The sequence below is a fragment of the Lissotriton vulgaris genome, chromosome 12, assembly GCF_964263255.1.
Source record: "Lissotriton vulgaris chromosome 12, aLisVul1.2, whole genome shotgun sequence".
In the NCBI taxonomy this organism is placed as follows: domain Eukaryota; kingdom Metazoa; phylum Chordata; class Amphibia; order Caudata; family Salamandridae; genus Lissotriton; species Lissotriton vulgaris.
The window spans coordinates 263,555,959-263,579,901 of NC_141700.1; the positions used below are offsets into that span (position 1 = coordinate 263,555,959).

General features: G+C 43.6%; 1 protein-coding gene across 3 annotated transcripts in view; it reads right to left on the bottom strand.

Annotated features, from left to right (window-relative positions):
- The window catches only part of KATNB1 (katanin regulatory subunit B1), a 633,244-nt gene that overhangs the window by 547,859 nt on the left and 61,442 nt on the right, over nt 1-23,943 (bottom strand). For 2 of the 3 annotated variants that reach the window (XM_086945005.1, XM_086945004.1), the window contains exon 4: nt 4,419-4,679. In XM_086945005.1, the coding sequence (XP_086801131.1) occupies nt 4,419-4,437 (19 nt within the window). In that variant the 5' untranslated portion in view covers nt 4,438-4,679. The remainder of the gene's footprint in view (nt 1-4,418; nt 4,680-23,943) is intronic. The other variant, XM_086945006.1, reaches the window with a different exon arrangement.

Below are 23,943 nucleotides of genomic sequence, written 5' to 3' on the forward strand. Positions count from 1 at the left end.
TACAGGGGTGCTAAAGGCCTTAGCCAACTGTGGAACTACTTCACCTTGCTTTAGGGAAGAACTGCTGGTACCTAGGTCTGGTTAGCGGGCCTCAGTGCACTGTCAGCGTCAAAAATATGCACCAAGTAGTTAAAAAGGGGGCAAAAAGTGGGTAACAATTGCAACAAAGCCCAGTTTCCTACACAAAGGAGTAGTTGCATCATGTTTTATATATTTGGAATAGTAATGGTAAATCCTCTTAAATGGTAAAGTTAGATTTAAAATTATTAGTTTAGAAATGCCACTTTATATATGTTCAATAAACGGATCTTTTTGAACTTAAAACATGCCACTATTAGAAAGCAGGCATTTCACTGATCTTACTCCTCTGTGTGCCATGCAGCCTGTCTCCAATAAACGTGTGGGGAGGGTGACAGCTACACTTTGTGCATTCTCTCTACACAGCCACAAACACGGGTAGGGTGGGTGCGACAGAACTCGTCTGCATTCATTTGCATTCTGATATCTCTTACTCAGCAAGAAGAGGGGGAGGGGTGAGCTGACATTTTACCTGAATAAGCAGTGGCCTGTTTTCCACACAAAGGGCAGATAATATCCTACTGATAGTCTAGAGAGAGGGCTAGAAGGAATGGGGGACCTTTGCACTGCAAGAACAAGCTTTGAAGTCACTCCCACTTCAAAGGCACAACTGGGTTTAAATACTGGGCCTCTGACCCTACTAAGACTGTACAATACTGGACCTGTGAAGAACTCTGCCAGGGGTAAGGACTGCTGCGCTACAAGTATTGCCACTCTGCTTCACTGCTGCTCTGGAACAACTGCTTTTCTGCTTTGCTGTACTACCCTGCTGACCCCTACCATGCTGCGGACAGCGACTGGGCCCATCTCCCTTGAACCCAGAGTGACTCCAAGGGCTTGCTGGCTTGCCCCCTGTTTTTAAGTCTCAAGGACTTCCTTCAACTCTGCAATAGCACCTGGATTCTGCCATCTGTGAGTCCTGCCCTGCCAAGTGGGGCCAGTCCAGTCCTGAGCCCTTTAAAAGTGACTTCTGATGTGCAGAATCATTCAAATTGATCCAGTGACCACTTTGCGCAGATCGAAATCAATGCGTTGCCCTTCGACGCCTACGGAGCAGATCGAAGACAGCGCTTCGACGGACTGCACGACCAGATGCCAATGGACAGCACGGCTCAATGACTATGCAGCCCCTGTATCCTAAAGGGGACCTTAGGCAAAGCCTTCATCGCCTGTGTGGTCAAGAACTGACGCATCGAGCCTTCGATGACGACGCGTTCTCCATCCAAGGAACTTTTTTCAGCAGGACATGCGTGAGTCCAGTAGCCGGCCTGCCCTCCATCACAGTTGGCCAGAACTTTGGATTTACCCTGGTCCAGCGTGACCTCAAGTAACCCCTATGCACGGTTTGCTTAAAGCACTACGTTTCGATGTATTCTTTACCAATTCATAACTCCGGTTCTACTAATTGGATGTTTGTCGCTTTGGTCTTGTTTTACTCATAAAAATATAATCTATTTTTCTAAACCGGTGTGGAGTATTTTTGTGGTGTTTTCGTTGTATGTCTGTGTGTTGCACAAATACTTTAGATATTGTCTCTTTAGATAAGCCTTACTGCTCTGTGCCAAGCTACCAAAGATGAGCACAGGTTATCTTTTAGTTTGCATCTAGAGTTGTCTGGTTCCTGCTTGTGCAAGGTGCATATTCTGACAACCAGAAACCCAATTTCGAACATGCTGCAACAGACTGCACTCTTGCTACCAGAGAGTGTCAATATGTCAAATTGTTACAGCAATCCCAAACATGAAAAAACGAATTTTTCATGAGCACCGAACGTGCATTGTATTTTAAACAGAGTTCTGACATTGGTAACAATTATCCCAGTATAAGCTACAATGGACCAAAAACAAATACATACAAGAGCCAATATTTTAGAATGCAACAAGAAAAATATCACAAGTGTTTCAATTGACATTGTACAATTCTTCTCTGTACAACACAAACATAAGCAGTACAAAGATATCCCAAAGTCTTTTGGTACATGTTATACTTGATCACTCAGAAGACATTGGCATTAAGAAAATCTACCATGCCCATTACATATTATAGGGACAGCTAACACGTGTTTCGTCTGCTGGACTTCTTCAGTGTTGATAGTGAACGCAAGCCGTAAATTGAAGATTTCACCATAAGGCTGGAGACAGAGAGACTACTATATACTGCATAGCCTATTATTCACTATGTTAATTTATTTTATTCATTTATTTATAACGTTTTATATAGCGCAAACATGATCCCGAGGGATATCAGAGCGCTTCACAATTACGGATGGTTAAGGTTAGGCAAGTCAAATACATAACAAAGGAAACAGTTACAGAGGGTGCAACACGTCATCACAGTAAGTACAATGGTTGAGGGAGTAAGTCCTGTATCTTCAAGCAAAAGATTGAAGCCCAATTAAGGTAAGAACTTGCACATAAGGAATAGTTTAACTTCAATTTTGAAGGCAACCGTGGAGGTGAGACTGCGTATTTCAGTGGGAAGAGAGTTCCAGATCAGTGGAGCGGGAGAAAGCTCTTTGACAAGTTCTCTTTTTCGAAATATCTGTGGTTTCAGAAGGAAGGGGTTAGCGCTTCTTGAGGGTCTAACACCTCCAGATAGCTTTTGGCATAGGTACTTGGGGGTTTTGAGATGGAGAGCTTTGTGAGTCTTTAGCTGTATTCTTATTTCAAAAGGCCGCCAATTTAGAGATTTTAGGACTGGGGAAATGTGCGCAAATCTTTTAGTGACTGTGGTCAGTCTGGCCGCCGCATTCAATACAGCTTTAAATGGGGCCAAGGTATATTTCGGGAGGCCACAGTGTAGCACTGCCATAGTCTAGCCTCGGCAAACCCAGCACTCGAACAACCAGCTTGAAGTCAGCTTGTGGGAGGAAAGGTTTGAGATTCCGGAGTAGTTTCATCTGGTGATTCGCTCCCTTGCAAACCTTACTAATGTGGTTCTTCAAATTTAAGTGTTTGTCCAGAGCGATTCCGAGCGGTTTGGCTGAATCAATGATGACGGGGGCAGTTGAAAGCAGTGAGATGGTTCAACCAGAGGTCTACCCTGGGGGTCTGATTCGGAGGAGAAATGAGCAAGAATTTGGTTTTGGAAGTGTTGAGTAAGAGGTGGTTCTTCGTTAGCCAGTTTTGAGTGTTCATGAGTAGTGTTGAGTGATGTGAGATTGTCAGGGGAGGAGATTTTCTTGTAAAGTTGCGTGTCATCTGCATACATGTGGAAGAGAATTTTCATTGAGTTTAGTGCATTTGCAAGTGGTTCCAAAAATAGTTTGAATAGTATGGGGGATAAGGCTGACCCTTGTGGAATACCCATGGATACAGGCGTGGGCTGGGATAGAGAGTTGTTTGCCTTTATTCTTTGGGATCTGTGGTGGAGGAAGGACGAGAACCATTGCAGCACCAGACCAGAGAGGCCCATCCTGTGTTCCAAAACTGATAGTAGATTGTCGTGATTTACAGTTTCAAATGCAGAAGAAAGGTCAAGGAGAATTGTTTATGTTCCTAAGTATGTTGTTCATTATTATGAATCACAATGAAAAACAACTTATTCCTGTTGCGATTGTAGATAGAGACAATAGACATTCCTCCAAGTATGTTGAGAAAATAGAGAACTCAGCTCAAAATGCCAGAATCCACACCAGGACATTGCAGTAACAAGCACTTGTATGTATATGTTTTTGGTCTATTGTAGCTTATATTTTTTATTTTTATTGAAACAAAGCTAATCGTACAGGGTAGGACTGAGAGAATCCCAACAGCATGTATAACATGAAATACCATTGACATATTCCTCATTCGAGCCATTCCCATCAGGTTTGGTACATCATTTGTGTAGCTTTGGTCAACAATAGTATGGTATACAATTTGTATAGCATGCATACCATAATATGAACACATTTCCTCAGTCATTTCCTTCAAACAGGATTCCAGGCCAACTCTCCTAAAGTGCCTCCAGACCCCCCATATCTTATCCCATTTTCAGGGCAACCACAGCTCTTATATATCACCTCCTCTGCCCTCTGACACCAGTCAAGGTCTGACTCCCAGTCCAGAACACTTGGGGCAGTTGGTGCTCCACATTGTAGCTTATACTTTAATAAATGTTATATGCAAGAACTCTGGTTGAAATACATTGTACATGGATTGTTCCAGACACACATGATTCTTAACCTTACACCCTTACGTTAGGAAGCTGGCTCTTTTAGAAAAGGTCTTGCTTCCAATTTCTATAAAGGCTTGTATTTGAGGTTAAAGATTGAGTGCCCAGCAATGCAACACCCTTCTAACCACATCATAGGGATAACATCATTATTAACACAAATTTGTAGGAAAATAAACACTCACGCATCTTCAAGGCAGTCATTGTGGCAGCAGAGGCAGATGTAAATCTTAATCACTCCACGCAACAGATGTATGAGGAATCCTCTTCTATGAGAAACAAGTGGCTTCTGGCTATCAAGACCAGCACCGTTCCCAGCCAGGGAGGGGATTTACCCCCCACTCCTTTGTATCAGACTGTAATACCCTTCAGGTCTTTATGGGGAGTCTCGGTCTCTCACCATCCGTATTACCTGTTGGCAACTGCAGTGGGTACAGGTGAATCTGCTGGTAAAACAAAAGAATAGTTAAATACTTCTGGGCAATATCTCACTCAACAGTGTGCCTGTTCTTAGGAGGCGGTGCAGCGAGGTTGGAAAAGTTCTAATATTTCTCTATCACGAATATGGAATCTGAACAGAACAGAATTACAGGCTTAAGAAAACTAAATTGACTAAAGAGGAAGCAGCAGACTAGAGCAAAGAACAAACACAGAATTCTAGTAAGCAAATTTTAATAGCTAGTTTTGAAATAGAATTTTCTTTAGTGAAAAGGCGTCGAGGAATGAACACACTAAAGTAAGATACATGCTTTTCAGTACTACAGAATGTCCAGTTATTGGGGGAGGGTGGTAAAAACCTGGCTCAGCACTATACGAAGTGAGAGGCATCAAAAGTAGAGGAAAGACATTTGTCTAATAAGATAACCAAAAAAAACCTTTACACACGACCAAACAAAACCAGTTCTAGTATCAAATCAACAACTCACAATTTCTGCAGACAAAACTGTCTCAGTGTGCCACCATAATCAGTTTCATCCTGCCATTATGATCATCTCCACCCAGATGTATATCAGAATATTGTTGACGTAAATATTGTGCTATACATTTTTTGTAGCAAAACAATGACTATCAAGGAAAGTATATACAGGTAAGTATAAATGACTATTCATACATATATATATATATTTTTTTTTCATGGTACATGTATGTGAAGCAGTGTTTAATTTGTAAAGAAATAATTGAAAGGACCTTCGTCAGTACACCACCCAGTGCCCTTGCCAGCATTACCACTGACAGTAGCAACACAACTACTGATTATCATACAGCTGCAAGTGTGAATTCAGACCCTAAAAGCTTAAAGAAAGGCTTAGGAGACAGGTATTAGTAATTTTAAATGTATATTGAATTAATAGACAAGTGTTGTTGTGCTCATCTCTAAATTGGACAAACAGTGCCATCCTGTGGCAGTCGGTCATGAGTGCTGGTGTTGACAATTAAGGGTCAGTGCCATACACTGGAAACCACCAGCTCAAATTAAGCACTCATGTGGAGTTAAAAACAGAAAACATATACATACTAATATATTCTTTCCCTGCCAATATTTTGATAGCGGATTTCTTTTTTTACAACATTTTTGCAGCTCAAACATTTTGCAATGATATTCTGGTACTACACAATTCACCATATGATGTACCACCACTCTAACAGCTTGCAATAGAATACTGATAGGGTCAGTCATTTTTTTTTCTTTTGGTGTGTTTTGTCATTTTCTTTTTTACTTCTGCTCACTACAGAGTGGGTCAGTGAGTTAGGCCAATTCAGCCATTAGCTAACTTCACTGTGACAGCATTCTGCTCTTTCCCAATAAGCACAACTATAGCCCTGACTATGGAGTTACCTTCAAAGTCAGGGATATTACAACACTGTGGGCTTTTTGAAAACAAACAAAAATAATTATTTTTGCATCACAATTTTCTAATACTATGTAGAAGGCCTGGCAGTTCCTCCCTACAATAGAATTGTATAAAAATCATGACAGAACAAAACAAGAATGGACAACACCGAAAGGTAGGCAGCTAACACAAGTCCTTTTGACTTTGCCAATGTACGTTATGTAATGATGTACAACACACTTCATGTGTGAAACAATACATTTAGGAGAGAAAATATCATCACGGACCTATGCAGTCAACAGTGAAACAGAAGAACAAGTTACTTACCTTCGGTAACGCTTTTTCTGGTAGCTACAGTATCTGCCTGTGGATTCCTCACCTTGTGAATATCCCCCTTGCGTCAGCAACATTCGGAAATTCTTTTTGTACGTGGACGACGTCATAGAGGCACGGCATCGCGTGCGGCTCCGCTGACGTCACAGACACCATAATAGGCCCACGCCGGCGTGATGGCATCAGTTCCGCCCTTTTTTCCATGCCTTCGAGGCTCACGGACGGACCAATGACAGTAGATATATACACAGTATACACAGTACACAAATGTCAAGATAACACACACAGTGTGAAGCAAATGCAGGAAAGCAATTCAAATAAAACATTTTCTTGACAAAAAAACATATTTACATTACATTACAGTAAAAGAAAAAGCGTTACCGAAGGTAGGTAACTTGTTCTTCTGATAGATACATCTGCCAGTGGATTCCTCACCTTGTGAATAGAGTCCCACAGCAGTCCCCACTCCCGGAGGAGGGTGTCCACTCTGCTACACCAGAAAATCCTGGAGGACAGAGCGCGCAAAGTGGCCGTCCCTCCTCCCCTCAGCATCCAAGCAGTAATGCTTTGCGAAAGTGTGGAGGGAGGCCCAAGTCGCGGCTCTACAAATATTCTCTACAGGAACACCCCTAGACAAAGCAGATGTAGAAGACTTTGTCTAGTAGAGTGAGCTCTTATACCCTCTGGAGTGTCCTTACCCGCCAAGGAGTAGCAGATCTTGATGCATAGAATAATCCATCTTGAAAGAGTGCGCTTGTGCACCACTCTTCCTTTCTTGCTGCCAGCAAATCCAACAAAGAGCTGGTCATCCACATGATAGTCTTTAGTCCTATTGAGATAAAAGCTCACCGCCCTCTTAGGGTCCAGACGGTGAAGTCTCTCCTCCTCCTTGGAAGGGTGAGGGGGAGGATAGAAGGTAGGAAGGGTAAAAGACTTTCCTAGATGGAAGGGAGTTACCACCTTAGGTAGAAAAGCAGCCCCGGTCCTAAGAACCATTCGTTCAGCATGAATGGTCAAGAAAGGGGGCTTTGAACTAAGAGCCTGAAGCTCACTTACCCTCCTTGCCGAGGTAATTGCGACCAGAAAGACCGTCTTAAAAGACAAAAGTCTCATGGGACACTTGTGCAAGGGTTCAAAGGGAGAACCCATCAAGTAGGTTAAGACAAGATTTAAGTCCCATTGAGGCACAATAAAGGGAGTAGGAAGGAATTTATTAGTAAGACCCTTCAGAAACCTTAAAACCACAGGAGATTTGAATAGAGACGGCTGATCCGGCAAACAGAGAAATGCCGACAATGCCGAAAGATAACCCTTGACTGTAGCTACAGCAAACCCTTGCAGCGCCAAAGAAAGAGCAAACTGTAGTATATCAGACAAACAAGCCTTCAAAGGGTCAACAGATTTCTCTCCACACCAAGAGACAAATTTAGACCATCTGTACGAATAGATAGATTTAGTGGAGTCACGCCTGGCCAAAAGAATGACATCCACCACATCGTCTGGGAGAGAAAAGGAATTCAGGTTGCCCCATTCAATCTCCAGGCATGAAAGTGTAAGGTCTGGCGGTGGGGGTGTAGAACCTGCCCCTCCATCTGAGAGAGGAGATCTGCCCTGAAAGGGAGACGGAGCGGCGGGCACGAGGAGAGGTGGAGAAGATCTGTGTACCACACCCTTCTTGGCCAATCCGGGGCGGCCAATATAACTTGGGCCCTGTCTTGGCGAATCTTCCTCAGAACCAGAGGAATCAAGAGTATGGGAGGAAACGCATAAAGGAGCCGTGAGTCCCAACTCAAGTGAAACGCGTCCCGCAAGGCTCTCTGCATCTGATACTGGAGGCTGCAGAATGACGGGCAGTCAGCATTCTCGCGAGTGGCGAACAGGTCCACCTGAGGAGTCCCCCACGTCCGAAAGACGTGACAAACCAACTCCGGATGAAGCCTCCACTCGTGATCGGCCGAGAACTGCTGACAGACGGTCGACACGCACGTTCAGAACCCTGGCCAGATGATTTGCCATCAGACAAATCTGATGGTCCTGAACCCAAGACCAGAGACGCAGAGCCTCTCTGCAGAGACACTGCAACCCTACTCCTCCCTGCTTGTTGACATACCACATCGCGGTGGTGTTGTCCGTCAGGACTTGAACCGACCGACCACGAAGGGAAGGGAGGAAGGCCTTGAGTGCCAAACGTATCACCCGCAATTCCAGAAGGTTGATGTGAAGCAACCTTTCCTCTGGAGACCAAAGCCCCTTGACCTCCAGATCCCCCAGATGAGAACCGCACCCTAGAGTGGATGCATCCGTTATCACTGTGGCCACTGATGGAGGCAGTTGAAAAGGCTTTCCTTGAGACAGATTGCCTTTCACTCCCCACCAAGTCAGATCCGCTGCAGTCTCGCTGGAGATCCTCAGAGACTCCTTGAGATTTCCGTTGTGCTGATACCACTGCCTGCGGAGGCAACACTGGAGCGCCCTCATGTGCCAGCGTGCATGATTGACCAACAGAATGCAGGAAGCCATCAGACCGAGCAGGCGAAGGATCTTCAGGACTGGAACGACCGCTCCATTGTGAAATAAAGGAATCAACTCCTGTATGTCACGAATCCTTTGAGGTGGAGGGAATGCACGACACACAGTTGTGTCCAGTACCGCACCTATGAACAGGTTGCGCTGGGAGGGCACCAGGTGAGATTTGGGTACATTTATCGAAAAACCCAACCTGTGTAACAACTGAGTTGTTTCTTGCAGATGATGGAGCACTATCTCTGGAGATCCGGCTTTGATCAGCCAATCGTCCAGATACGGGAATACCGGTTTCCCCGATCTTCTGAGATGCGCCGCCACCACAGCCATCACCTTGGTGAAAACTCGAGGCGCAGTAGTAAGACCAAACGGTAGGACCACAAACTAGTAGTGCTGTGAACCCACCGTAAAACGGAGATACTTCCTGTGTGACTGCAGGATAGGGATGTGAAAATATGCATCCTGCAAGTCTATTTACACCATCCAGTCTTCTTCCATCATAGCCTGAAGAACCTGTGCAAGGGTGAGCATCTTGAACTTCTCCTGTTTCTGAGATCCAGGATTGGACGAAGCCTGCCATCCTTCTTGGGTATCAGGAAATACCGGGAGTAGCATCCCTGACCCCTTTCCTGCTCTGGAACCAACTCTATTGAACCCTTTCTTAACAGTGTCTGGGCTTCCTCCTGCAGGAGTAACAGGTGTTCCTCCCTGCAAAAACCTTGGCAAGGAGGGTAATTTGGAGGGAATTTCCGAAAGGGAAAAGCATACCCATTTACTACGAGATTGAGAACCCAAAGATCTGATGTAACTGATTCCCAATCCCGAAGAAAATAGGTAAGCAGAACCCCTACAGGACCCGCATGATCCTGAATGGCGGATCTAGGGCATCTTTTCTGTGGCTGGGGGGTTGGAAGAGGTGGAGGAGGAGGAGACCTGACTTCCTCGAGGGCGAGCTCTTTGCTTACCCCTGTAAGACCTGTACAGGGGATTTTGCTGCTGCTGCTGCTGCTGCTGCTGCTGCTGCTGCTGCTGCTGTTGACCTTGTCGGTAGGGGCGAAAGGAAGAACGTCCAAACCCTCTATCCCTTTTTTGTAGATGAACCCCTAGTCTGCAGCCCCAAAGATTTGTTAGTAGCCCTACTGTCCTTAAATCTCTCTAAGGCTGCGTCAGCTTTTTTTCCAAAAAGTCCAACACCGTCAAAAGGCAGATCCAATAATGCGGCCTGAACGTCCGCCGAAATGTCCGATGACTTCAGCCAGGCAGATCGAGGCAACAGCGGTTCCCATGATGCGAGCAACCGAATCAGCAGTGTCGAGCTCACTCTGGATCACTTGGCGTGCAGCCGCCTGTGCATCAGTCAACACTTCCTCAAAATCCTTCCTGTTTTCATCAGGAATTTTAGGAGCCAACAGATGCAGCGAATCCATAAGGGCATGAATGTATCTCCCCATAAGGCAAGTGGCATTGGTTGACTTTAAAGCCATACTCGCTGAAGAAAAGGACTTCTTAGCAGTCTGGTTATGTTTCTTGGCTTCCTTATCTCCAGGCACTTGAGGAAATGCACCCACAGTCTTTTTAGAACAGGCTGCCTGAATAACAAGACTTTCCGGCAAAGGATGCGACGTTAAAAATTCAGGGTCCCCGGGTGCAACTCTATACCTCCTTGCAACACTTTTAGACACTGCAGGAGCTGTTAGAGGCTTGTTCCAAACCTCCAAAACAGGCTCAGTTAAAGCCTCATTCAAAGGGAGCAACGGCTCAATTACAGAACTTGGGGAATGGAGAACCTCAGTCAGAAGATTAGATTTAAATTCGACCGTAGGCAAAGTTAAATTCAAAAGTTCTGCAGCCTTCCTCATAACCATGTGGTATGGCTTAACATCCTTTGAAGGGGCATCAGATACAGATGTCAGCTGCCATTCAGGAGAAAGCTCCAGACCACTAGCCTCTGCTAGATCTTCAAAACAATCATCCTGAAGCTCACCTTCTTCCATTACAGCCTCAGCCTCTCTAAATCTTTGTTCTTCCAAGATGCACTGAGCATCCCACCTAGATCTCTCCTTCAACAGCAGCGCCGTCGGATCCGTGAATGACTCCGACGGAGCCGGGATCGATGTCGGGATCGAATCCGTAGGCCCAGGGTGCTGTTCACGAGGTAGTCTCGGGGCAGGCGACGTCGGTATCGGCATCGACGATATCGGCGGAGCTGAGTACTGCCAAGGCGGCGTCGGAGCCGGCATGAAAGGCATAAAGGGAGCTGGAGCATAGGAGTGGTCAACTCTTAAATTAAAAGCCAGAGGACCCATAGGACCCGAAGGTGCACCAGAGGGGTACCATGCTCTGGAAAAGACACCATACATAGCATTTAAAAATGCCGAAGGGTCTTGACCTGGGGCTGGGAAAGGACGGTGAGAACCCTCAGACTGACCCATTAGAGGTTCCAGATTTGCCTCTTCTTCCACAGGTACTGAACCCTCACCCAAAGGGACCTCTTCATCCTCTCGAGCCGGGGACGGCGCCGGAGATGGATTCTGAATCGGAGTCGGTGAATGAGCTCGCGACTCCAAAGGTGAAGCCTCACCTTCTGGATCCAATTCGGGCGATGGAGACATAAAATCCTTACCATGCTTCCTCTTAGGCGACTTCGGTCTCAAGTCCGAATCCTTACCGGAGTGATGTCGAGACTCATGCCTTCGTTTCTTATGTTTTTTCTTCGACTTCAAAGCATGATCAGATGAAGACTTCGAAGGCGACGGCGTACGGGATTTTGACCGTGACCTCGACCTCGCCCTTCTCGAACGTGATCTCGAAGTCTTCTTCTCTTTACAACCTCTCAACTTCGAAGCTTGGTCTCCCTCTCACGAAGCGCCTTCGGGTTCATTTTTCTACACGAAGAGCAGCCGTCGACATCATGGTCCGAACTCAGGCACCAGATACAATCCTCGTGCGGGTTCGTGATTGACATCATCTTGCCGCACTCTCTAAAAGGCTTGAACCCGGTCTTCTTAGCGACATCGCTAGAGACACAAAGAAGCAGGAAAATCGAGAAAACAGTAACAAAGTTACCAACAGCTACAGAGATTTCCAGAAACTGTTAGCGTTGACAAAGCGGAAAAAAGGGAACTGATGTCATCACGCCGGCGCGGGCCTATTATGGTGTCGGTGATGTCAGCGGAGTCGCGCGCGATGCCGTGCCTCTATGACATCGTCCACGTCGGCGCAAAGCTACAAAAAGAATTTCCGAATGATGCTGACGCAAGGGGGATATTCACAAGGTGAGGAATCCACTGGCAGATGTATCTATCAGAAGGTATTGGTATCAAAAAAGATTATTTAACAGTGAGCACAATAAAAGAGCATTTTGTTTGCGTGTATTATTTTATTTTTTACTTAGTTTAATATTGTGCTTAGTATTCATCTTCAAACATTTATTTTTATATAATTCATTTAGTCAGAATACACAATTTCAAAATGGATACAATAACTAACAAAGTCATGGCCTGAGAGTATAATCGATCCTACGCGCGTTTCGGCTTACAGCCTTCATCAGGAAGCCATGATTAAAGTTTCCAAGAGAAACCTTTATAAAGTTCAAAGATTTCTTGTAGGTGGGATTTGGATAAGTAGACGGTTGGTGGAAGCTTCCAAACAATCTACTCAAAAACGTGAAGATGTAGTTCTGAAAATTGACAAAGAAGGTTTTTATATCGGGTGCATGCCAGTAAAGGAGGGAGGACGAGCCATGATCAATAGCATCCGAGGTAAAAGTTCAGGACTGCCCCTCTGTACAACTAGCAGTTTAGGGATGGCGGTATACAGCAGGCATACAAAAGTGTCATGCTTAAGCCAGTACTTCGGTAACGTGCTCAATGAGTGAATGGTTTAGGACAGCCCATATGTTTGGCAGACTGGCGACATATATCACCATCGTCCGGTAACAACTACCATATAAATATGTATATGGAGTTCTCGATGGATTCTGGAAGCAAGATAAAGGCGGTGCACACGAGTGGCGGCAGCACCTCGAGAATGTCAGAAACAGACCCCAAAAGAACTGGGCTGACTGCAGGGCATATTGTAGGAACCTTGTTTTGACCATTGCCTATATGTTACCTTAAAGCAATAACCCTTAAACCTCAAGTCCTACAGGACAATAGATGTGGGGGTACTGCTATTTCACTCAAGCACTGAGAGTCAGTTAGGTAACTGGAAGCATCAGAAAACTGAGGGTATGCTGACAAATATTTGTAATAGTTATTTTTTCATTATCCATCATGACAACAAATCAGGGGGCATAAAGACCATGCATCAGAACATGTGTGAAAGGAAGCAGAGTAGTACTTGGCTGTCATATGAGAGCAGTTAAAGCAAGAATAACTGAACATAAAAGCAACATTCGTCGTCAAAAAACCACCACAAGACTGTACACACATTTTAAAGAAGAGAAACACCCCCCAGAAAGTCTACGGTGGGTGATACTAGAGAGCCACCTTGTTATTACACACTCAACCCTCTAGAATGGAACAAAGATGGGTTCACTGTTTGTGCACAGACCAGCAGGGACTCAACGATGATATCCTGTGGGGAACCCTTGCAAATAGCTGATTAATTGGTTTTCGAGCACAGTTCCCTAACGCAATGACCACTGAGAGATGTACCAGTACCATATATCAACATGCGGCTTCCTTAACAAATGTCAACATGCGGCTTCCATACCGCAGGCCCACACGCTTTGACACATTGCGCTCAATATTAGGATGAGCACATACACCTCGTAACAGACGAGAAGAAACAATAATAAATAATACACCACCTGTTACACCAGAGGACACGTTCCGCTATGAGATTGGGTGAGGACGACATTATAGATGCCCCTCCTTAAACAATGGATTGCTTGCCACGCTAAAGCATATTACACACAAGCTTTAGGGAAGCATCCTAGATCCTCAAAGATGGCCGACAATAATCATTATACTTCCAGCCTGATCACCAAATGACACATGAACTTATCATCTAAGACCCGCTTTACAACCCAATTGTGTGGGGAAAGGGGAGGGGGTGACAATTTCAGCCAATTACTAGGAAATGTGGCCATTTTACGACAAATATGCATATCACGCTTGAGCTAACACTCCAAGATGGCCGACATAATACTCCTCATTTCCGCCCATCTAGATTGCTCGCCGCATGACTAGCTCCCTCACAGGTGAAAACCATTGAGGTTCAGCCCGCCCTCGTTTGCAATCAGGAGAGGTTTGAAGACCAGCCCACACCGAGGGACATTGCAATCCCGTTGCAGCGGTGCAGGGTAGGTCAACCACTGGGCTTCTTTTTGGAGCACGTGAGTATTGAAGACGCTTTGAGAATTCTTCCTATGACTCCTACTAGCAGCGGAGGTAAGCGGTTGTGGCAACCAGTGCTGTAGAGATAACAACTCAGTCCTTACCGATATTGAATCCTTCTGCTTACTCACATGGGCTTACGAAGGTCCTCGGCTGCACTGAGGTACCGGGCCCGACCCAGTTTGGCAGCCAACAGCTTGCAGTGTGTTCCGAGCTACCACCGGAGCCATAGACAAAGATAAACAGGGGTCATTTTAAAAACACGAGTAGGATGGGCGGTCTACCTTGCACACTGCCTTGCCCTCCTAGCGCCACTGCACAGCTTTGTTGGCGACTAAACGGGGCTACAAGAATTATTGATTAGCAGTTTTCTTACATACCTGCTAATCACTGCCTTAAACATCTTTTTATTTAGACACAACGTTACGTGTGTCCTTTTCCTGCTGCAACTGATGAGGCACGATCTTACATAGTTGAGGTGAGGTTAAATAAGTCTCAATAACACCCCTATCACAGCCTACTTCATCACTCCTGCTGTTTTTATTGTATTTTATGTCACGGTTGTGCTAGAACCATACCACCAATAGCACTGCACACACTCATTCTCCACGTTTGATAACTAGAAGTATCAAGCTACATTGATCAAGCCGTAGCTGATCTATATAGAGGTTATGGATATACTTAATGAATTGTTGTCTAATGTATGATGATCAATGAACAAATAATATATGATGTTTTTCTAAACATGTTCCCTCCATATGTTGGCTTCTTACCTGCGGGTACAGTTCCCATAGAACCACTGTATGTATGTAGGTGCACACATTACCACTAGTTGTAGATAGGACCATCCCAGTTGCAGCGGTGTAGGGTAGGTCAACCACTGGGCTTCTTTTTGGAGCAGACACAACATTACGTGTGTCTTTTTCCTGCTGCAACTGATGAGGCACGAGCTTACATAGTTTAGGTTGGCTTCTTACCTGCGGGTACAGTTCCTGTAGAACCACTGCATGGTATGTAGTTGCACACATTACTACAAGTGGTAGATAGTTTTTCACATACAGTCCCAAAGAATCGCCACAGATCATTTGTGACTATCAGGCAAGAAACATGTCGACCACCTAGGAGTAGAGCGCATTTCCGACACAATGTAGCCAGATTATCGCCTCTCCTGTATTCTTTTTAACCAGGCTAGGATCCTCCCTGAATAAAGTTATTTAGAGGAATCCCACCCCTGTTTTACTCTGTACATTCCACTATTACATCTACACATACTAGGCCCCTTACACCTGAGGCCCCTATACGGCAAGGAACAAGAGATCTCTGCTAAAGAGCCCCTTTATGGGTGCCCGTCTGGTATTTCAGCTCCGACCCGACGAGGAGCAGGCCCATATGATGAAGCATGACACCTAGCTTGCTGGGTGTGTGAGGGCCCTAGTTCCGAAAGGAGGAATTCCCCTCCATTGAGGACTTCCGACCAACCTTTCATCACACATCCCCCTCCATTGTGTTCCATGTCCCACTGAGTAACTCCGTACTCTATTTTTTCACTGTTTTGCCACCATGCCACCCCATGTGCAAACCAGCCTTGGTTAGGCATGAAGCAGGCAGATTTTCTCTTACCAGCAAACAATCAATCATGCATTTGCTACCTGCCACCAAGATCACAGTCTATCATTCTGGCCTACAAGTGTTAAATCAACAAGAAAAAAAGTGGCAAGTAAAAAAAAAAAAATGAAACCCATGAGCCTACAGCCTAATGCTGAGCTCACACAAATATCATCTACCCCGTTTCACTGAGAATTCGCAGTACTGGCTACATTTCATACTTTGCTTGCAAGCTGTCAATGGTCACACACTAGTTACTGGCAGCCACAAAACATGTTCAGTTATGTCAAATTTAGACTGGCCCGGCAGCAAGAACATAGTGGGTTATCTAGCCCTCCCTGGACTAGTAGTGTTGATAGTAAAGTAATGGTGTCTGAGGAGTAGGACTGCAGTTTCTGTTGTTCAATGTGAGGAAGTTTCCTGTTCAGGACTCTGCTTTTCTCTGTCCCAGATTACTGCTTCAGAAAGGCTGATGATGGCTGTGTGCAGAAACCTCACATTTCACGGTGCCCATTCCGTGGGTGCCAAAATGGAAGCAAACCAGTAGCACTTCTTGATCAAACTTGTATTAGATCTTTGTAGTGTCTTGGGCTTGTTGTAGAATCATAGTGTTGTTAGAATGCTATGGTTCTGTGATGACACTGTGATTCCACGGGAAGGCAGTTAAGAGCCTGCTTGTGAAGGTGTAACTGCCCTGCTCCGGTGGTCCAGCTAACTTGTAATAAACTTCAAGTTACCTTATCCTGGTGTGTCCGATCCTCATTACCACAATCTTCTACTCTTAAGGGAAATTATTTTCAAAGTTACGAAATAATTGTTTGCTTAGATAGAATGCCCAAGCCCTTGATACTAAAATAACCACCACAATTGGTGGAAACGTGACCACAGAATACCTGATGCACTCCCAAAATGGTTTCCAGCAAAGGTTTTTTAAATGCCTATTAATTTTTTTTTTTATTCTTTCCTCGAACAAATGATAGTCTCCAAAATCTTGTAAATTCAATTTCCACAGAATTCATTTTACATATTCATACTTTTATTTTGTTTATTGCTTAAGTAAATTAAATTAAGATACAAACATGTTTATATCCAATTGTGATGATATAATTCTTCATGAAATCCCAATGCATTTCACACTAGTGCATTTATTTCATCAGGAGAAAACAAATCTGAAACAACTAAGAAATATGATTGAGCCCAAGCATCAATCACAATTAATTGCCTAGTCTTCATCTCTTAAATATATCTATGTTACAGTGGCCAATTAACTGTTCGTATGGCACACTACACAATGGTAAAATTGCACATAATCTACCCAAACACACAGGCATGATGTGGTAGGTGCCGAATGGTAGAAGAATATTTCCTCCATATTATTTGCAGCTGTCTAGTCATATACGTCTTTTGAATGAAAACAACTCAAATGATAGGCAGATATGTAAAAGGCGGCTCAACCCCTATGATAAAATAGTATCTAATGGGCATTATCCCGAAATGAGGGAAGAGAGTGTGCATGAAGAAAATGTTTTTCAGGTTAAGCACAATACTGGGCTAAAGGTGTACAGTTTCACATTGGGCAAGCCCTAGAGCACCTCCTAGGTAGGACTGGGCCCGTGACATGCTAGAACAGGCTGCAGCAGAAGAGTCACAAATGAGAAGGGTTTGGCGCGATGAAAGGCTATTGGATGACTGAAATAGGTTGAGATGATACAGGCCATTTCTAAGCTGCCAGGAATCCGGTCTCAGTGAGCAGAGAAATGGTCAGGAGAAGTGGTGTGTGAGATGCGAGATGCTGGCATGGGGCTAGCGGTCCGTTTTAGGGTGGAACGCACTGTGTGGAGGCAGTGAGAAGCTGGTACTTAGCTTCTATAATTAATCATGATGGAAATTTTTAAGACGGAGATGCAGATTGTATAATAGAGAGTCTACAAACTCTTTTAGAACTTCACCATGATAGAAGTGTTAAATACCCACTCGCAGACATGAAATGCAACTTTGATTGCCAATCTTCTCTATATGTTGCTGGAAAACGATAGGGAAGAAACTGGAGATCGGACCTTATTTTGGACATGTTTGTGTTTTTTTGGGGTGTATCAAAGCTGGGCCGGGGGTATGCTATTGGATTGCGGTTACCATAATGCACATCAAAATGCCAGTAGTGGTACGATAACCTGTATGTTTTTCTTATTGGGAAATTCAATACAATACATTAAAAAAAATCTTTGGATATGTCACAACATCTCTGCTCGAGACTCACATTCTCAGAAAACCCTACTTGGCTCTATCACCAAGCCTTCTCACTCAGCTCCCTTTGCCCTCACTTTCCATACCAGGGAATCCATCATAGAGCTAGACCATCCAGAATGGTCTAACGGTCTCAGGATACATTTACATACAACTAATCTCAGTGGAACTCATTTGCACAATCAGTTATGATCATATTGAGCATGGATCCAACCCTTTTAGACCAAAACTATACAGCCACACAAAGGACTCAGCCATGCTCTCTTTTGGTTCTCTCACTTCCACACTCGCTCAGATCTTGTTCTACTTCTCTGCTCTTGTTCAGCTCGCTACATGTTTCTTCGTTTCAGTTCTCTTGTTTTCTTATTATAGATCTTGCATCTTCACCTTTATACTCATTGCTTTCCTATGCATGCCCCTTTCTCCATTTCCTCTCTCCTGTAGTTTTTCTTTCAATTCCTCTTGCATCTTTTGCTTTTTGTGACCTCTCTATCCTACTACTTGATATCTTGCCATGTGCCTCTCTCGTTCTCGTTAACTGTTTTCTTTCATCAATTTCTGTTTTTCCTTACAGTTATTTCTCATTAATTGCCTCCCTCTTTCGCTTTGTCAGAGGCATCGCTAAACCATGTCCCATAGCTTACAAAGTTGGAGATTCAATCCAAACTTGGGTAGAACATACAAAATGAAAACTAAAAGGTCATTAAAACTTTCCTAGTGATAAGCATGCAAGATCCGACTATAGTGTCAACTAATTGGGCCTGTCTCATAGTCATGATAGGATGCCCCTTATTGCCAAAGCAGCACACCAAAAGAGGATGTGCAGATTGGTAGAGGGAAAACCACATGCAGAACTAGGGGACCTTAAATCTAAACAAAAATCATACAGTATAGAATTAGTTGAGCTTGAATCTCAATACAAATCACACAGTACAGGGAAGGGAATTAATGAAATCAAAATGAGCTAGGTTTATTTAAAACAAACCAGGTGGAACAAAATCGGTTTAGACTTCGACAAGGTGTTCATGAAAAGGGGAAACTGTAAGATGGAGGCAAAAAGTCATAGAAAACGACAAAATATGACACGTGGGTGGGCTTAAAGATCACACGAGTAGATGTGTTTGAAGTGAGAAACAGAAACTAAAATATTTAGGGAGTTCTAATCAAGATTACACATGGAAGGGTTCAATATGAGCATGAAGGAAGCATGCTGGCCTTACAAATGAGCAGACTATCAGTTAAGCACCAGAAAGAACTTACAAAAGTCAACAGCTGTGTAAGTTAAAGAAGCACTTAAGGCCACAACGCCACTACATCTGCAGGCCCAAATAGGTACAAAATTAAGAACTATAACATATTTATTGCATTACTTTCCTCTGACTGACTGAGCTCCTCTACATTTTTACTACAGAGCAGAGAGAAACACTAAGTGACGAAAGAAGATATCACAATGATCCCCGAGCTAGGTAAGGACTGCCAAAATAACGCCGATATTGCCCGTATAAATTTCGATGCAAAAAAAAATCTCCCCTAAAATCCTCATAGATCAAAGAGTGCTGCCTTCCAAAAAGGTTTTATCCTGGGCCGTCATACATGTCATTATCAAGAGAACTGCTCCTTTAATGAAAAAGTAAGAAGCACCTCCTTGCGATCCTATTAGTTAAGGATGCAGAGAATGCCCTTCACCGCATCAACAAGTTATTTAGGGAAGAAGTAATCAACAGAATAGGGTTAGGACACACATTTGGAGACTGAATAATAGAACACCATACCACCCATAAGGGCAGGCACCTCCGTAATGAAAACAAGATGAAATGTTGAACTTTTAAAGAGGTATAAGTTAATAGTGTGTTTTGACCCTCTATTTTCACGTTAGTTATGGGACCCTTTGCCCCTAGAGTACAACATAACCCACGCAGAGGGCACACTATTCCATGAAACCGCATAGAAGACCAATGCATTTACAGAGGACAACCTTCTCTCCTTGGGGAGGCCCATGAAATCTTTTCAATTTTTTTAGATAAAAGGCTGAATTCGAAATTAGGAAAACATTTGAAATATTCAATTTATGTCAGTGTCCATAGCAACAGAAATGACAGAACAAACTTTCTAGGTAAGGGATTCAAAAGAATGTCTAGGAATACACCTGACAAATTTTCTTTCAACAACACTTTGAGCTATTTTGTCGACAATGAAGGAAGATGGAAGACATTATAGATTTCTTGACTGGCCAGAATCTGTCTCCAAAAATAATGTGTTCCCTTGGCTGTTGTACCAGTTTGAGCAGGCACTTTTTGATGCATCTTGGCATGAACCAATATTCATGCTAAAAGAGTGAAATGTGTGGGAGAGGAGAGAATCTGCCCAGTGGCATATATGTCCCTTGTGCTGGTGTTAAGCATGGTACCTAGCCTGCCTCAATACGGTGAAATAGTACTAAACAGCATAGTTGCAAATATAGGCCGAGTGAACTAGCAGGGTATTGGATAGGCAGTGGTTTCACATGAAGCAAGCTGTAGCATTGGAGAAACTTGCCTACACATGATGTGCCAATTAACTTCATCCCCTTTCACACGGGGATGACATGATAAAATGATGGTATTGAATATGGATGGCTGACAGTTACTTATCTGCAGAAACACCCCCGAGCTATGTATCTAACCAATAGGGGCGCAGTCAAAAGAGAACAAACATCCCTCAGAGAAGTTTATCACGGCCAAATAGAATGAAAATGAAAATGTGTTTGTAAAACACCACTGAGACCTCAAAGGTATCCTGGAGCTTTTCTATTAGGAAAATAACAGTGGGTTAGCTTGGGCATACATTATGCTGGAAAAAGACACGTTTTAAGTATTTTCCAAACAGGAGCAGATCCTAATATGCTCTTAATGAGTGTGGCAAGATGTTCAAAGTAGTGCAGCTCTAACTAAGAAAGCCTGGCCAGCATCCTGACTTTATAGAATGTACGGATAGTAAGATGATTTGCCTTAGAGGAGTGCAAGACTCTAGAAGGAGAGCAGTGATTGCATTTTCTTTGCGAGAAGATAGGACCTTTCTTTATTATGTACTACCCTAAAGTAATGCAGCAACATTTGAAAATGACTCTTTCATTCACAGAACGCTGTGCAGCTCTGCAAGGGCTAAATATGACCATGAATATTCAGGGACATTCAATGACAATTTGGCAGCAACCGATTGAACTTACTGCAGTCTCTTATGTAAAGGATAAGGAAAGCTTAGGAATACGGCATTACAGTAGTCAAGTCTACTTAGAATTGTACTTTGAGTAACAAGTGCTTTCGTGGGCAGAGGGAGATTAGGTAGGATTTTACAGAGTGTAAGGAGCAAAGCAAGCAGCAAGTGTCTTGTTGACAGAGACTTCAAGGGAGAGATCATTGTCAAAATGAAAGCCTAGATTGCGCCCCACTGATGATACTTCTGGTTTAGCACTTTGTGCCCAAAGCCAGAATTTGGAAGGAAATCCGGACACCGGCTTCCCCTTGGTGCACCAGAGGATCTCCGTTTTGTCTCAATTGAATTTTAGGGAATTATTACTCAGACATCCTGAGCATCTCTCAGACAAATGTGCAACACTTCTAGCATATTTGGCTGGGATTTATCCAAAGTTAAGATCAGGAGTATATGCGAGTGATAGTTACTTTTATTCAATTTCATTAAAAAAAAATCATAAAAGGGTGGAGAAACCACCATACATAAAATGTACATTTTGAAAACTTAAGAAAAATGAAAGCACACATAGGTACGTTCTACAGTGGTTAGGTTAAAAATGTAAAACTTACGATCAATACCTTAAAAGGATTTCAAGACTGGTTATACTAAAACTTATTAAATCAGTTGACGTTATCTTTTTATTCCCCTAGGCTATTGCCGGAATTTTCAGGAAGTTTATAGCTCTACAGGACAGTTGGATTGATGGTCCTCCAAAGCATTGAATAACGGATACTCTGCATGACCTTATTTGTATCTTCGTAAAGGCTTCCCGAAGGACCAGTCTTCGGGTTTCTTCCAGGAAGGGGCAGATGCATAATAAATGCAAAAAAGACTCATCCCCTCCTCCGCATAAGCGTCATTCCTTGGATTGCCAAGAATGTTTCCATTTCGGCGTCAGGACCTTTGATGGAAATGACCCCAGCCGCAGTAACATCAGGTAGTGCTTTTTCTGATGGGAGAAGATGTCTAGCAAATATGGTTGGGGTGTCAGCCGCTGATAAGCTTGGATCACTGCCCAAGCATGGGATTTTTTTGAAAAGGCTGTTTTGTCAATTAGTAAACAGGTCCGTTTGATTGCTTTGTTAGTTACAGTTTTGAAACCAGAATAGGTGGGGAGAGTAAGCCAGTTCTCCTCTAGCTGCAACGCAGTGAGGGATTCCTTCAGAGCTCTGAACGTTGAATTATTTATCAATCAAAAACAGGGGGAGAAAGAGGTTTGGGCTAGGTTCACCCTCCTATGTGTTCTAAGTGTAGCAAAAAGGATCCATTGATGAAGGATCAAAAGAACCTAGCTAAGGACTAACGGGTGGTTCACCAATTGGGTGGAAACCAACCTCTATTAGCCGAAAAGAAAAAGGTCTTTTCTTGAGTCCCCTCACTCGCACCGGGTTGCCCTTAGGTGACATGCTTCATCATTGGGGCCATCCCAAGCATCTACTGCTTGCGGCGACTTGCGGAGTTACTTAGGAGCACTTATTTTGTGAGGATATGTGTAGTGCAGTGTAGGGGGAGTGGTGTAAGTGATATTTAAAAATGTACCCAACTAGTGAGCCACAGTTTTATTCCTGCTCCCAGTTGGCAAGGATAAAAAGGGGTTAATAAAAGGGAAAAATAACTTCTGTAATTATAATCCCTAGTATTGTGTCAACATGTTTCGAGGTATCCCCTAAACCTCTTTTCAGGACAACAAAGGGGCCAACCCTTTGCGTATCACTCCGTGCAGGACCTATAGTTAAGTGAAAATAAAGATAATGAATGCACACCTATTGTGTGAGCATTTCGAAAAAATACATACGGTTTATTTCTGAACATGTATTTATTTTTTGGTCAAATTGCGCCTCATGGTCTGTCTGATGAAGGGGCCTGTAGAACCTGTGCTCTGCAACCCTCCTTCAATACGACCAGAGCAGACCGCATCTTCGTTGAATTATTTAGCCTGGCTTGGGTTTCAATTTCCACCCAGCAGTGATGCACAAGGGTGTTGTCCTGTGCATCCTTCATTCTCCAGTAGTACTTGACTAGTGCCCCTTGTCTATCAGGAATCTGGTTTCTTAGTCCATACTCTAATCGGATTTGGGATTGTGAAATGAGTCGGGGGAATCGAAAACAGGTTCTTAAAAAAGGTTGATTATACTGTGTTTAAAAAGGTGACATCTTTAATGTTTAAAATATCTGAGCCGTATGAGATAGAAGGTAGAATTTAGCTGCAATGGCTTTTAGCAAGTGACCTCTAGAACAACCTGTAAGTTTATTTCTTAGAACTTTGAAAGCGAACTGCAGTGGCTTGGCTTTAGTACGTCCTTGTTCCAGTTGTAATTTAAAATTAAGGTTGTGGTCTATTTGAAAACCAAAATATTTTTATGAGTCAACCCGGGTCAGAGGTTGCTCGTCCAAGTACCAGAGGAATTTACGATTTGGCGTTGTTTTGAGCTGTCTGGCAAAGCACCTCACCTTTGTTTTTTGATGGTTGATGGTTAATTGAGCCAAGATGGTATGAGCTCCTAATTTAGTGATGAATCGCTGCAAGCCTACAGGTGTTTGTGGCAGGAGCACAATATCGTCCGGGTTTTGTAAACTGGGTGTGGGTATTTGACCCAATT